Source organism: Papaver somniferum, unplaced genomic scaffold (genome assembly GCF_003573695.1).
Source record: "Papaver somniferum cultivar HN1 unplaced genomic scaffold, ASM357369v1 unplaced-scaffold_118, whole genome shotgun sequence".
Lineage (NCBI taxonomy): Eukaryota > Viridiplantae > Streptophyta > Magnoliopsida > Ranunculales > Papaveraceae > Papaver > Papaver somniferum.
Genome location: NW_020620825.1, coordinates 15,429,931 through 15,442,566, shown reverse-complemented (window position 1 = coordinate 15,442,566; position 12,636 = coordinate 15,429,931). Strand labels below are relative to the sequence as shown.

Here is a 12,636-nt window from a genome sequence, read left to right as displayed (position 1 = left end):
TGTCCTTTTACATGGTATTGTTGCTGGTATTATTATTGATATTATCTTTGGCTATATTTTCTGTCATTTTACGTCGTATAGTTGTCGGTGTTATTATTAATATTATTGGTTGGCTATGTTGTTCCGAGTATTATGAGTGGCAAAATCATAGTGGATGGAAAATTGGATGTCAGCGTGCCAGTTACTTCGTCTTATTTCAGATAACGGATGTGAGCTTGCTAATTACTTGATGACTTGTTCCAGGGACACAAGGAATTGACAGGAACATCATGGTCACTTTTATACTTCATCAGCTTTTACCTAGTAGCTTCTTTTGAATTTGGTGATTCATAGATGTAGGAACCAGTCTTTTGCTTGAGCAGAAATAGATGCAAACTTGAAATGCACATAGGGAAGTATTATGAAATTAGAGATTAGTAGGGTTAGAAAAATGATAATTTCATCAAATTCGTAAATAAAATTTCCAATACTGAGTTATCAATTGTTTTTTCCAGGTCGTTGCATTCGTCTTGGAGGCCTTCTTTGCCTAAGGAGATATGGAGAAGTCAGCTGTCTCTGATAATCAAGAAAGGCTTTTTTATCAACATTATGATAAAATTTCAATAAGAGAAATATAAAGAATCAAGAAAGGCTTTTTTTGGGTGAAATTGAATAACTGCAGTATCATCAGTTTTCTTGGTTCATGTCATACATTTGACTACCTACCTCTCCCTTCTTGACATGTCTACAAATTAACAGATTTGCAAAGTGGAAGGGTACTGTGCATTCCAGCAAACCCTTTTTTTAACACAAATGTTATGTGTCATTAAAACACAACTCAGAAAGAGAAAACAGTCTATCTGAACTCATTGACTGAGCAACTTGGAGTCGCATGCAACAATTTTAACCTTGCCAACATTCTCTTGGCACTCCTCGTTCTTAAACAATGCATTTTGCAAGATAAAGGTCCATACATTGTCGCAGAACCTGTAGGTGTGCAGATGTCCCTGTAAGAAAAAACACCAAGAGATTGATTAACAGATCTTCAAAGCCAAAAGGAGAGGGATGGTTATCAATTCATCATTCTTCATTTCAAATGATAATATTTTTGTTCAAGAACCAAACATAGGACTTTGGGGATCCATGGGATTCTTAATTAGAAATCCCCACTCCTGCACTAGATTTAACCCGTTTCCTGACTAATTCCCAAATACCCACTTCCCTAGTTTTAAAATCCTGGACTATAACACGTCACAAGTGATCAAGCAGACTTACTAACACGTCACATCACCAATAATCCAGTACAAAGAAATATATCATACCCCAGGGAATGCATATGTGGAAAGAGCAAGAGCAGAATTCATAAATGTTATTTGAGATTAGAACGTGCGAAAAGAAGAAGAGATGAACAATAATCTGTTCGACTGTACAATTGGAGAAAAAAACATACAGTTGGAGAGAAGAAAATGTTTTACAAGATCAGAAAGATGAGCAAACCATGGGTCGGAAACCGAGCTATAGAAAGTCGCCAAATTATCAGAAAGTCAGAAATTCACCCTATGCCAATCTAAGGCTAGTAGATCAAGAAAATGAGGAAAAAAAAGAAGAAGAAGGCGCAGATAAATAACCACCAAGGGGTTGTTTGTATGGATAAACTCTCTCCCTACAATAGTGAGATCGAGTGTTTCAATCCCCTTGGCAGTCAACCAAAAATATGGAGGAGCATAACCAGACTTGGATGCTACCCTAAACTAATCCTGAAGGTTGGATCAATTTGATCATGAACATAATGTAAAATCGACAAACTTACTAGCTACAATTAAATACTTCCATAATATAAAAAAAAAACACACACAGTATGATAACCAACATAGTCATGGAATTTTGATTTATAATTTGACGCAAAGGCATCAGAAATCTCACCAAAAATGGTGTTGGTAGAATTCATGGCAGCTTGATTTATAGCAGCATCACCAACAAAATATTCAGAATCAGTAAAAGCAACATATGCTGGACACATGAATATGTTGTTCCTAAATACATTCCTACTGCTGCTCCAGCCATCGTAATGGCACAAGTTGAATCAAAACACAAACTCAAAAAAAGACGAAAAGTCCCACTTGAAACTAGACAAGAGAACTAGGTTTAGCTTATACAATTTTGGCTAGTGTTGTTATGTTTGCAAAGAGTTACTTTTTATTCGAAGAAAGCATATTCTCAGAATAATCTTGTATTGTGATCTCCTAAATAAATTTACCAATCCTCAGATAAAAGAAACAAAATGCAAAATAGTTCAATCAGTGAGCTGTAACCCGCGTTCATTTTTTCCCAGGTCAACCATTCAAATAGCTGGTCTTACGCAATTTCACAACTAAAATATTAATCACTAGCTGGTTGCCTCGCAAAGTCAATTTACTCATTATATATGTAGCAGTAGATGGCCTGTCACATCCCATTACTACAATTTCATTGTCAGTTCAAAGGTGTTTTTTTAGAGGTAAAAGGTTAAAACATTTACAAACAGTTCAAAGGTGTTGCCGTTGCTTATCTCTACAAGTCGATCTGGTAATGTTTTAAAATGGAACACCTTCTCTAGTAGTTTCCTAGACTACTATTCAGCACATTCCTCAACAACTCCAAATTTCCCAGTTTGCCATCTAGTCTAGCAAGTCTCTTCAATGTTTAAAATACTTGCTAGTTGCGGATTCTGAAATCTATTCTAATTCTGTGTGGAACAATCTAAGATCGAATTTACAAAAGAAAGCAGCGTGCAAACAGGCTATGGGTATTACAACACAGTCAAATTTCTCCAGCCCTATCAGGGTATAGGTTGCAAGTTACGCATATGAATTTGTTGCCTTCCATAACCATCCTTTGGTTTGATTTTTCTGAACAAAATCCAGTAGCTTCTCTATAGAAATTAAAATAGCTTATTCTAGAGCTACACAATAGATTTGCTAATAGAATTGAATGTATCAAATCAAACTAAATCAGAGAAAAACTTCATTTTTCATAGCAAAGCTTAAAATCTCATAAAGCATTGTTAAACAATTGCCTCAGAAGCAGTATAATTTTTATCGAAACTAAGAAACAAATGCCTTGTTCTTCACTAGTTGATACAATAAAAAAATCAGTATACTTAATTTATCTACTACTTCCCAATGAGATTTTCACTAATGGATTTCAGTTAAAAAAACATAATATACCTATCACTCATTCATATTTCCCATGGAAAACCCTAATTTTTTCCTCAAGAATCAATACCAATAAGCAACAAGCAAAGAAACCTCACCTTGATTGTGACTTTGCTCTTAACCTGAGTTTCCAAAGCTTCAGTCATAGACTGAAAGAAATCCACAAAAATAAACACAAAAAATTAAAAACAACCAGACGAACTACGCCAACAAAGTGAATTAAAAAAAAGAAAACAATACAAAAAGAAAATCTAAGAAATTACTTACTTTATCAAATTGGATAAGAACTTGAATAGCAAGTTCAGGACTAAGAGTTCCATTAGAAACCATCTCATCAAGAGTTTCAGTCAAACACATCCCAATTGTAGACCTTCTATATAGTTCAAAAGTCGCCATATTCAACAACAAAAACAACAAACCCTAGAAAAAAAATCCACAAAAATCATCAAAAAATAAAAGAAATACAATCATCATAATCAATTTAACTAATAGATTGATATCGATTATCATTATATTTGCAGAGAGAGGATTTCAGAGAGGAACAAATTTCAAAGTTTACCGATCTGAGTGAGAGAGCGATTTCGAGAGTCGTTTGCTTTTATAAGGTCTGAAAAAAAAGTGAAGAGAGAGAATTGGTTTTATACCTCAACATATCTAGGCGGTGTTTTGATAATCTACTTTCTTTGGTACTATGTAATCATGTGTTATGATGTCTGACCGTGGATTCTTTATGACCGACTAATAGATTGCGACGTGCTATTGATTGATAAGATGCTCTCCTTCAGGGCCCATGTTATTTTGGCTATAGGCACTTCTCTGAACGACCCAAATCTAGGGGTGTAAATTCGGGCAGGCCGGGCCGCCCGACCCAAAAACTAAGACAGGCCGGGCAGGCCAGGCTTAATATTTGTGAGTCCGTAAACAAATTCAGACCGGACAGGCCGGGCTCAAGTAGATATTTTGCTACCCAAAGACCGTTCAAAGCCCGCTTTTTATACGGGCAGGCCACTATTTTGAATTTTTTTTTTAAGTTTAAATTTTCAAATGAACGGTATTAAATACAATATCCTTTCCTTTCCAACATCGCATATCATAAGTGATAGTACTATTTTATATTTAAATTACACTGACAAATTTTTAATTTTAGCCTATAATAAATAATTAATTAGAGTACAATAAACTTTCTAATAAGAAAATATATTACCATTAATGTTTTGAAAAGGTTAACTATAAGTAAAAACTATTATATATTTTATTTTTCTTGACACAAAATTGACAATTATAAAATTGTAACTTTTAAGTCTTTTTAAGAGGATATTAAATGATTAATGGTACATATAAGGCTTTCAGGCCGGGCACCAGGCCGGGTATCAGGTCGGGTATCAGGCCGGTCATCATAATTAATCTCAAAGCCCGAGACCGTCCAATAAATTAATCCAGGCCAGGCCGGGTGGTCCATGACGGGCCATAACAAGCTTTGGACTACTTCGGGTACAGGCGGGCTCGGGCGGATACAGGCAGGCCGAGTATTTTCGGGTATTATTTACACCCCTACCCAAATCCTACCTTTTTCCTCCCCAGTTGCACTTAACACATCGACTTGACCGACTCAATTCCCGCATCACTCACACACTCTACACAACGAGTCCGAACTCTTCTAATATCTGACTAGATGTTGTGCCCGTTCTACGTATCAAGCGGGCCCGAAAACAATTCATCATCATTTTTTTTTCTTTTAACCATATTTTTGGTTTTTGGTGTGATGTGGCTTCGCTTTGCACCGCCGTGCAATTTTGATTTGGTGTCGCAAGGCATCGCTCCATCCCGTCGTGCATTTTTGATTTGGTGTCACAAGGCTTCCCCTGTCCAGTCGCGATGCAATTTTGATTTGGTGTGGTTTGTCTTGGCCTCGCCCGTCGCGATGCGTTTTTTATTTGGTGCGGCTCGGCTTCGTCTTGTCCCGTCCCGATACATTTTTGACCTGGTGCCACGCAGCTTCGCCTTTTTCCGTCGCGATGCATTTTTGATTTAGTGTGGTTCCGCTTCACCTCGCTCCATCCCTACACACTTTTTATTTGACGTCGCGCGGCTTTGCCTTGCACCGTCCTGAATCTGATGATGCATTTTTGATTTGTGTGGCACGGCTTCGCTTCGCCCATCGCTTAGGATTTTTTGTTTGGTGTAGCTTGGCTTCGCTTACGTAAATCAAACCCATTCATGTAATAATAATAAAAAATTTATTGTTCCTTCAGAAAATCTGCATGGAATATTTCTATCATATACGTTTCCTTTCTCCTATGTCATAAAAAGTAGGTTACTAATATTAATATTGGTTGTACTAATTTTCAAGACAAATTATGGGTCGTGTAAGTCCTTAATTTTTGGTCCTGCCATGTGCATGATAGAAATAACCACATGTGACACATCAAAGGGTTCTTCTTCACCAGATGAGAATCCCTCCATTAAGAAATGAATAGATAATTGAATACAATTTGATTCTTGCAATTCGAATTATAGAGGTAAGAAATTAAGGGCCTGTTTGGTAGTGTTTTTCAAAACAGTTTTCAAAAATAGTTTTCTACTGTTTTTAAAACAGACCTTTTTTCATTGTTTTCATTTTCTAAAAGCTGTTTGGTATGGCTGTTTTCAAAAACATATTTTTCAAAACATATTTTTCAAAATTAGTTATATGTTAAAACTAATAATTCAAAAAGTAGTTATGAGCTTGCACAAATATTTTACACATAACAACAATTTTACATATTTGTATAAGCTAAAGGTGTTGGTGGTGATGTCGGCGTTGATGATAAATCCACATTGTCCCTGCTATGTCATCTCTAACATTATTCATCAGCTCAATATTCGCTGCGCTTACATCAATGTCAATTGATGTGCTTTCTTGACCAGTACTTGAACTTTCTTCATCTGCCACTAGAAGATCTTCTGCCATGAACTGACTAAACAGTTCGTCATTCCTTGAATTTAAGCGAATGAAGTTGTGTAAAGTACAACATGCAACGGGAATGAGTCTTTGTCTGCGAAGTGGATAATTTGGCATGCATTTCAATATTGGAAACCTACTTTTCCACACTCCAAAACAACGTTCAATAACATTACGTAAAGAGGAGTGCCTATGATTGAATAATTCCATAGGACCCTTTGCTTGTCGACTTCTTCCCCTAAAATCACGCAAGTGATACCGTTCTCCACGATAGGGTGTCAGAAACCCAGGCATGTTTGTGTAAGCGGAGTCAACAACATAGTACCTTCCTACATTCAAATTACCAGTTGCTAACTTCATCAATTCAACAGACAGTTGGAACATGAACATTTATCATCTTAAACACTATCTCAAGGTACAACAATTCAGATATTGCATGGACAGATTGATCTATTAAAGTATTAAATGTAAGCTAACAAGAATTAAAGTAATATGTATTCAATACCTTCTCTGGGCATTGAGAATTTGTTTTCTTCGTTCGATATGGCATCCATGAGTACTCTTGCATCATTGGCAGTTCCTTCCCATCCCGTATATACAAATGTGAACAACATATCAAACGAGCAAGCACACATAATGTTCTGCGTGATTTGAGCTTTTCTGCCTCGAAATGGAATTTGTTTAGAAGCAGGTACACAAGCACTAATATGAGTTCCATCAATAGCACCAACACAATCCTGTTTTGAATTATCAATTGTAAAGGCTAAGCTAAAGATGCTAAAACCAAGATGAATATCAACTGTAAAGAAACAAACATGCATATAAGATACATTAACAAGTAATATGGGAATGAGAGCCATACCACAAACCATGGATAGAATTTAGGATTTGTCATAATCTCTGGAGGTACCTCATCCATATTGGGAGGTTTAATTATGAGGCATCCAAGGCGACATAATGCTTTTAAAACCTTCTTAAAGTGCCTGTATACGGTCTCATTCGAATGTTGAAACATCTCTGCAACCAATCTATTGCGCATTGATTGACTAACAATAGCCAAAAATATTCCAACCGCCTCTTCGACACTTACTGATCTATCATCTTGTAAGAAGTCATTGGTCCTTAAAGTTGAACATAACAGCATAAATGTAGAAGGATCCATTCTCATCAAGTTGTACATTCGTCTTGGATGTCCATTCAGTAACTCAAAAATAAACTCTCTCCCACTAAGCACTGATGTCATCATTGGTATCTTAATATAACGCTTATGCAACTCCTTAACCATAAGCAATTCCATAAACGAGTCTTCCGAGTCTGAGGATGAGTCACTTGATGAACTTGTATCCCTGGATTCCATTTTAATACTCTGGTAAAACACAAGAGTATTACTGCCTGATGCAAAAGATAAATGATTATAAGAAGAAAGGTCGACGCATCATGACCAATCCTAAAAATACTAACATGCAACAGATAAGTACTAATAAGAAGACAACTAAAACTATTAGTAATGCTAGTGTTATGATACAGAACTAGAAGACTGAGGAGGAAGCGTAGGAAGGCTTGAAAGATTTAGAGCATTAGCGAACTTATAATATGAGATTTAGAGAAATCACTTCATAGATAATCCAGAACACAAATTTATAAATAAGAAAAACTTGTTCCCTCATTCGCATTGTCTTGATGATGTGCAGTGGCGAATGACGAATGTTCTATTCATAGATTTAAGCTGGAAACAATGGAAAAGTAAAGCTACATACCTGGACTTTTGATATGCCAGTTAACAACCAAATCTCTTCCAAATACTCCCTTTGGTACAGTGCCTACACAAAGAAAATACATATTGTTATTACAAGCACAATGAATAACAATAAAAAATAAACTTTTACTGAATCAACATAAACCTATTACTAATTACTATCAAAAAAAGCAAATCACACAAAACCAAGCTCACATTAACATAAATATTGTGTCACAGTGTAACTCCAAGTTCTAAATCACAACACTCAACAACCCTTAACCGAGTTCAGTTTCTTAAAAAAAAAAACATATTACAAACTCTTAAGCCACATAATTCTCCTTGATTCTTTCATTTTCTTAAAAATTCTCCTATAGTCAGGGTTTCTGAACTTGTCAATGGCTTTGAGATATACATCATCTTCCACTCCTTCCATGTTGTCCAATATATCCATACAATCTTCAATAGATGATATCTCGGTGCTGGTACAAAGAGGAGATGTTACTTCCTTATCCTTCTTACGTTCAGCCTTCGCTTTTGTTACTTCAGCTTTAACTTTGAGATTTTCAGTCCATGCTACAAGTGCATCATCAAACCTTGATGATTTAGTCGCCTTTCGCTGAGGGAGATCAATAGGAAGATCTAAAGCACGTCGCTGTATGTTTGACTGTGTGTGTGATGAAGGGTGACTCGTGTCTCCAGAGCTAGCGGGTTCTACATGTACCCCTTTGCCAAGGAATTCTGTTTCCAAGTCTCTTTCGGTGTCTGAGTCAGGAGGAGACCGTGTTGATGCATTAGACATGCTTCCAGATGCTGTTGTGCTATTAAATATCTCCCCAAGCATATAATAATTGTCTAACCCCTTTTTACGGAAGGATTTTGCACCAGGATATTTCTGCATTTGGGAGTGTTACACATGCATTATACTCTTGAACTACATTATGTACCTATATTATGTACAAGTAAATATCTTAGTGTAAACATTTATGCGCATACCTTCAAGTAACGCTTCCAAGCATCATCACTTGCAGTGACAGTGTTTGCAACTGGATCCCAACCCATACCGGTATCACTCACTAACCTTGCAAATTCCCTATGCTCTATACGTAGTCGATTGAATTTAGCTTTCAACTTAGGAATGCTGTATCTCTTACCAAACTTAGCAAAGAGAGCATTATCTATTTCTCCCCATTTCTTCTTCTCCAATGTAGTGGTTTGTAACCCATTTTTGGCTTCATCATGAACCAATTGAACAAAGTAATCCACAATATACTGTGGCCATGTGCGGATATCATCTACATTATCATCACTTGATAGAGAAGCCATCTTTTTTTCTACAGAATACATACTGTATAAAACTTAAAGAAAAATTCAGTGGAGTCCACCACATGGTACTTACGTAAGAAAAAAAAAGAATTGTAATAACAATATCCAGTAAGGATCCCTAGTTTTAGTTAATAAACTAGTTGTTAATAAACTAAACTATGTAAATAAATAAAAGCAGAAGAACTACCAAGTACTAACCTCGATGAAATTTGTGTATTTAGGATCCCTATTAACCACCAAACGATGAACCTGTAAAGTGAAATCAGGCTCAAAATTCTAAACTTCATTTCAACAAACACAATCGGAGTTTGAATAACTGAAATCTAAAGGAAAAAGAAAACAAACATCACCAAATCTAGATAATAAAGAAATACAGAGATTCAAAATTGGTTAAAAAGAACCAATTTTTCCAAGAGAGTGAAATAAAATTATACCAAATTGACAAACCCAGAAACCAAATTAGCAGAACCCTAACCTGATTCTCAACAGAAATAGAAACACAAATCAAACAGAACCTATTACAGCAGATCCTCAAGATTTCCCCAATTGCAAACTCTTACACCGCCAAAAAAAAATCGAACAACAACCAGGATATTAAATTCCTTAAAAGAAATAAAATTTCATACAAAACCCACTTCATAGAACTTCAATTTCCCTATTAATCAACATTCACATCGAAATCAAAAAGCACAATCCAAACATATTGAAACCAACCTTATAAACCAGAGAGAAATTAAAAAGCCCTAATTTCTCTCCTTTAGGTCCTGGATTTGAATCAGAGAAGATAAGAGTTATTTTACTAAGAAATCAGAAGAGAAAGAGAGAATATTTCTGAAATTGAGTTAGGGTTTGAAGGATGGGGTGTTATGTTTCAGAAGATTGAGCAGTAAAGAGTTTCAGGGAGAGCAGTATACCAAATCAATCAGTACATTTATTTCAAATCATATACCCATTATTCCAAAAAGGGATTAGCTAATAACCGTAGAGAAATCGAAAAGAAAATCATACATGCAACCCAGAAATTGTAATAGATATTCATACCTAAAAAGTGCTGCAAACCCTAGAACTTGATACCAAATCAATCAACCCATCTGCTTCAAATCAAACACCCGATTAGTCCAAAGGGAGATTCACTGATAGCCTAAAAGAAATCGAAACAAAATCATGAAAACGATCATGAAAACAAAATCAACCCACCTCCTTTGGGAACTGCTCGTTTCTGAAGGAGAAGAAGGAAAAAAATGAAAACGATGAAAACGATGAAATGTTGTTTTCGTTTTAGGTGTTTTCAAAAACAAAAAACGGGTAAAAAACGTTTTTAGAAAAACTGCTACCAAACACGTTTTCCCATCGTTTTCTGTTTTCCCTGTTTTTGAAAAGTGAAAACTGTTTTGAAAAACACTACCAAACAGGCCCTAAGGCTTTTGTGCACAGAACCCTTATAGTTAAGGTAATCATACAATATAAGGAAAACAAATAAATCAAAAGGGCAGAGAGAAGTAAAAGGGCGAAATATTTTGGGTGGTCAAGAAGAATAATAAATAGAACCAAGTGAGCAGCAACAGGTAGCATCAGGAACATCACAGCAAAAGCTAGCATCAGCAGTATGCGGAGCAGCAGCAGCAACAACAATGCTTTGCTTTCTCGGCAGCAGGTACCGCAGCAATCCACATTCTCCCAGCAACATCAGCTTGTTCGCACCAACAACAGGTTCGCAGCAGGAGCAGTATGCCACAGCAGCACCTTGTTCGAAGCAAAACTGGCAGTTACACGGCAGGCAGGTACTGGGGCAGTTGCGCCACCTTGTTCGAAGCACATCAGGTACACATGCAGCTTTATGCGCCCAGCACGTACTCATGAGACCATCTTATAAACACCTCGAATTGATAATCCGAATTACACCCAGAGAACGATAAGATCGAGAGAATAACCGACCAGGTCTTCGTTGAAAAAATTCTGAAAGACAGGAGAATTGAGATTTATTACCTTTTCCAACGACGCACGCTTTTGCACTGCAAAGTCACAATTGTAGGTAGCCGATTAAGAACATAAAGGTGAAATTATATCAAAATGACATTTAGATATTTCGTGAGCCAAAGATGCCTGATTATAAACGTCTCAACAAAGGAAGTTACCATAAGATCTCAAGAAATCTGCAAAAAGATTAGAATAATCATATTAGTAACTGTACGACAACACAACACTTCAATCCCATATTCATATTTAATTCAAAGTAAGAACAGTATACCAATTGGTCGTAAATTTTAATACTGAAACAACTAAAGACCATCCATAAAATATGTTAAGCAATTCAACAATTGTTTTATGTCCTTGATCTCATTAAAATCCTAACCTCAATTGAAGCAAACAACTAATCCATGAAAACACTAAAATTTGCAAAAATTACCTAACATAAAACTTAAAAGAAAATATCTTTTTAAAACCCAATTCTAACTTGAAAGAAAGAGTACCTATAGAAAATTGGAGGGGACTTACGGAAGCTGATCTTGGGTGATGAAAGATGAGAACGTCTAGTTGTGAGACTAATTTGTTCTAAACAGTGCAAATCGGCTAAAAGATAATACATGTCATCCATTTTTTTAGCACGGGGAAGATCAAGGATTAAAAGTTCTACAAAATAAATTAGGGTTTTTTAAAAACATACCTTGAAAAGGAAAACCCGTGAAATCATCAGGAATTTTCGTTTCAGTGACTTGGTGATGACAGTGTTTTTCTTTTTATCGGTGGTGATGACAGTGTTATGACGGCGAATATAAAATTAGGGTTTCCATTCAATTCTCCATAATCAAACTGCTGAACAAAAACAATTGGAATTTTTATTATCGAAATTTCAAAAATCCTAACTGATATTAAATTAAAACTTCATATGAACAGACTGAACAAATTATTTTTTCGGTAATAGATCAATAAAATCTAAAAACACCAAAATCTCAAATTTCTAACCCTAACATACCTGTCTCAAATCCCTTTGCAACAACTCTGTATTCAACTTGAGGGAAAAAACGACAATAAAAAAGAAGAAATACCATATCTCAGCACCATCACCGGTCAATCGATTTGAATCTTGGTGCTTAGTGTTGGTGAAAGTACTAATAATGTAACTGAGAAGAAGATACTTAGCTCAAAATAATGTTGCTGATGTTGCTGCACAGAGAATGTAGAGGCACGTAAACTACGCTGTCCTAAAGGCAATATCGCCTGCCACTCCTCTGAGATGCTACAGCAGTTGGCGAGTCACCTCCAGGATACAACTACAGTTAGTACTCCTCAATGTAGCATACAATGAGGGTACCCTTAGAGCTTGGCAGAACTTAAAACAGTAGAAGAGATGTTTACAGAAAAACAGAAGGAGAGTAGAAGAGATGTTTCTCTGTGGTGTGTCAAATGAGCTCAAGACTCCTCCCTTATATAGTGTTTAAGACGTTACAAACGAGAGGAAA

The 12,636-nt window shown here is 36.0% G+C and overlaps 3 protein-coding genes across 10 annotated transcripts; all 3 read right to left on the bottom strand.

Annotated features, from left to right (window-relative positions):
* Positions 1-614: 614 nt before the first annotated feature.
* LOC113330355 (transcription initiation factor IIA subunit 2-like) lies at positions 615-3,824 on the bottom strand. Of its 2 annotated transcripts, XM_026577169.1 has the most exons (4): positions 3,733-3,824; positions 3,441-3,593; positions 3,272-3,322; positions 615-986 (listed from the first exon to the last, which is right to left on the bottom strand). In XM_026577169.1, exons 2-4 carry the CDS (start codon positions 3,567-3,569, stop codon positions 846-848), a joined length of 321 nt encoding a protein of 106 aa, XP_026432954.1. In that variant the 5' UTR covers positions 3,570-3,593; positions 3,733-3,824; the 3' UTR covers positions 615-845. The 2 variants fall into 2 exon arrangements, with proteins under 2 accessions (XP_026432954.1, XP_026432953.1); XM_026577168.1 differs by lacking the exon at positions 3,733-3,824 and having other exon boundaries at positions 643-986; positions 3,441-3,726.
* A 2,093-nt stretch (positions 3,825-5,917) lies between these two features.
* LOC113330380 lies at positions 5,918-7,117 on the bottom strand. Its single transcript, XM_026577202.1, has 3 exons — positions 6,977-7,117; positions 6,620-6,851; positions 5,918-6,443 (listed from the first exon to the last, which is right to left on the bottom strand). Exons 1-3 carry the CDS (start codon positions 7,031-7,033, stop codon positions 5,947-5,949), a joined length of 786 nt encoding a protein of 261 aa, XP_026432987.1. The 5' UTR covers positions 7,034-7,117; the 3' UTR covers positions 5,918-5,946.
* A 1,030-nt stretch (positions 7,118-8,147) lies between these two features.
* On the bottom strand, positions 8,148-12,302 carry LOC113330359 (L10-interacting MYB domain-containing protein-like). Of its 7 annotated transcripts, none has more exons than XM_026577171.1 (8): positions 12,150-12,302; positions 11,841-11,986; positions 11,311-11,328; positions 10,373-11,187; positions 10,217-10,266; positions 9,374-9,424; positions 8,846-9,197; positions 8,148-8,744 (listed from the first exon to the last, which is right to left on the bottom strand). In XM_026577171.1, the coding sequence occupies exons 7-8, from the start codon at positions 9,194-9,196 to the stop codon at positions 8,163-8,165; spliced, it is 933 nt and encodes a 310-aa protein (XP_026432956.1). In that variant the 5' UTR covers position 9,197; positions 9,374-9,424; positions 10,217-10,266; positions 10,373-11,187; positions 11,311-11,328; positions 11,841-11,986; positions 12,150-12,302; the 3' UTR covers positions 8,148-8,162. The 7 variants fall into 7 exon arrangements, with proteins under 7 accessions (XP_026432956.1, XP_026432961.1, XP_026432960.1 ...); XM_026577176.1 differs by having other exon boundaries at positions 8,846-9,183; XM_026577175.1 differs by having other exon boundaries at positions 8,846-9,424; positions 10,373-11,052; positions 11,162-11,187.
* Positions 12,303-12,636: the final 334 nt, after the last annotated feature.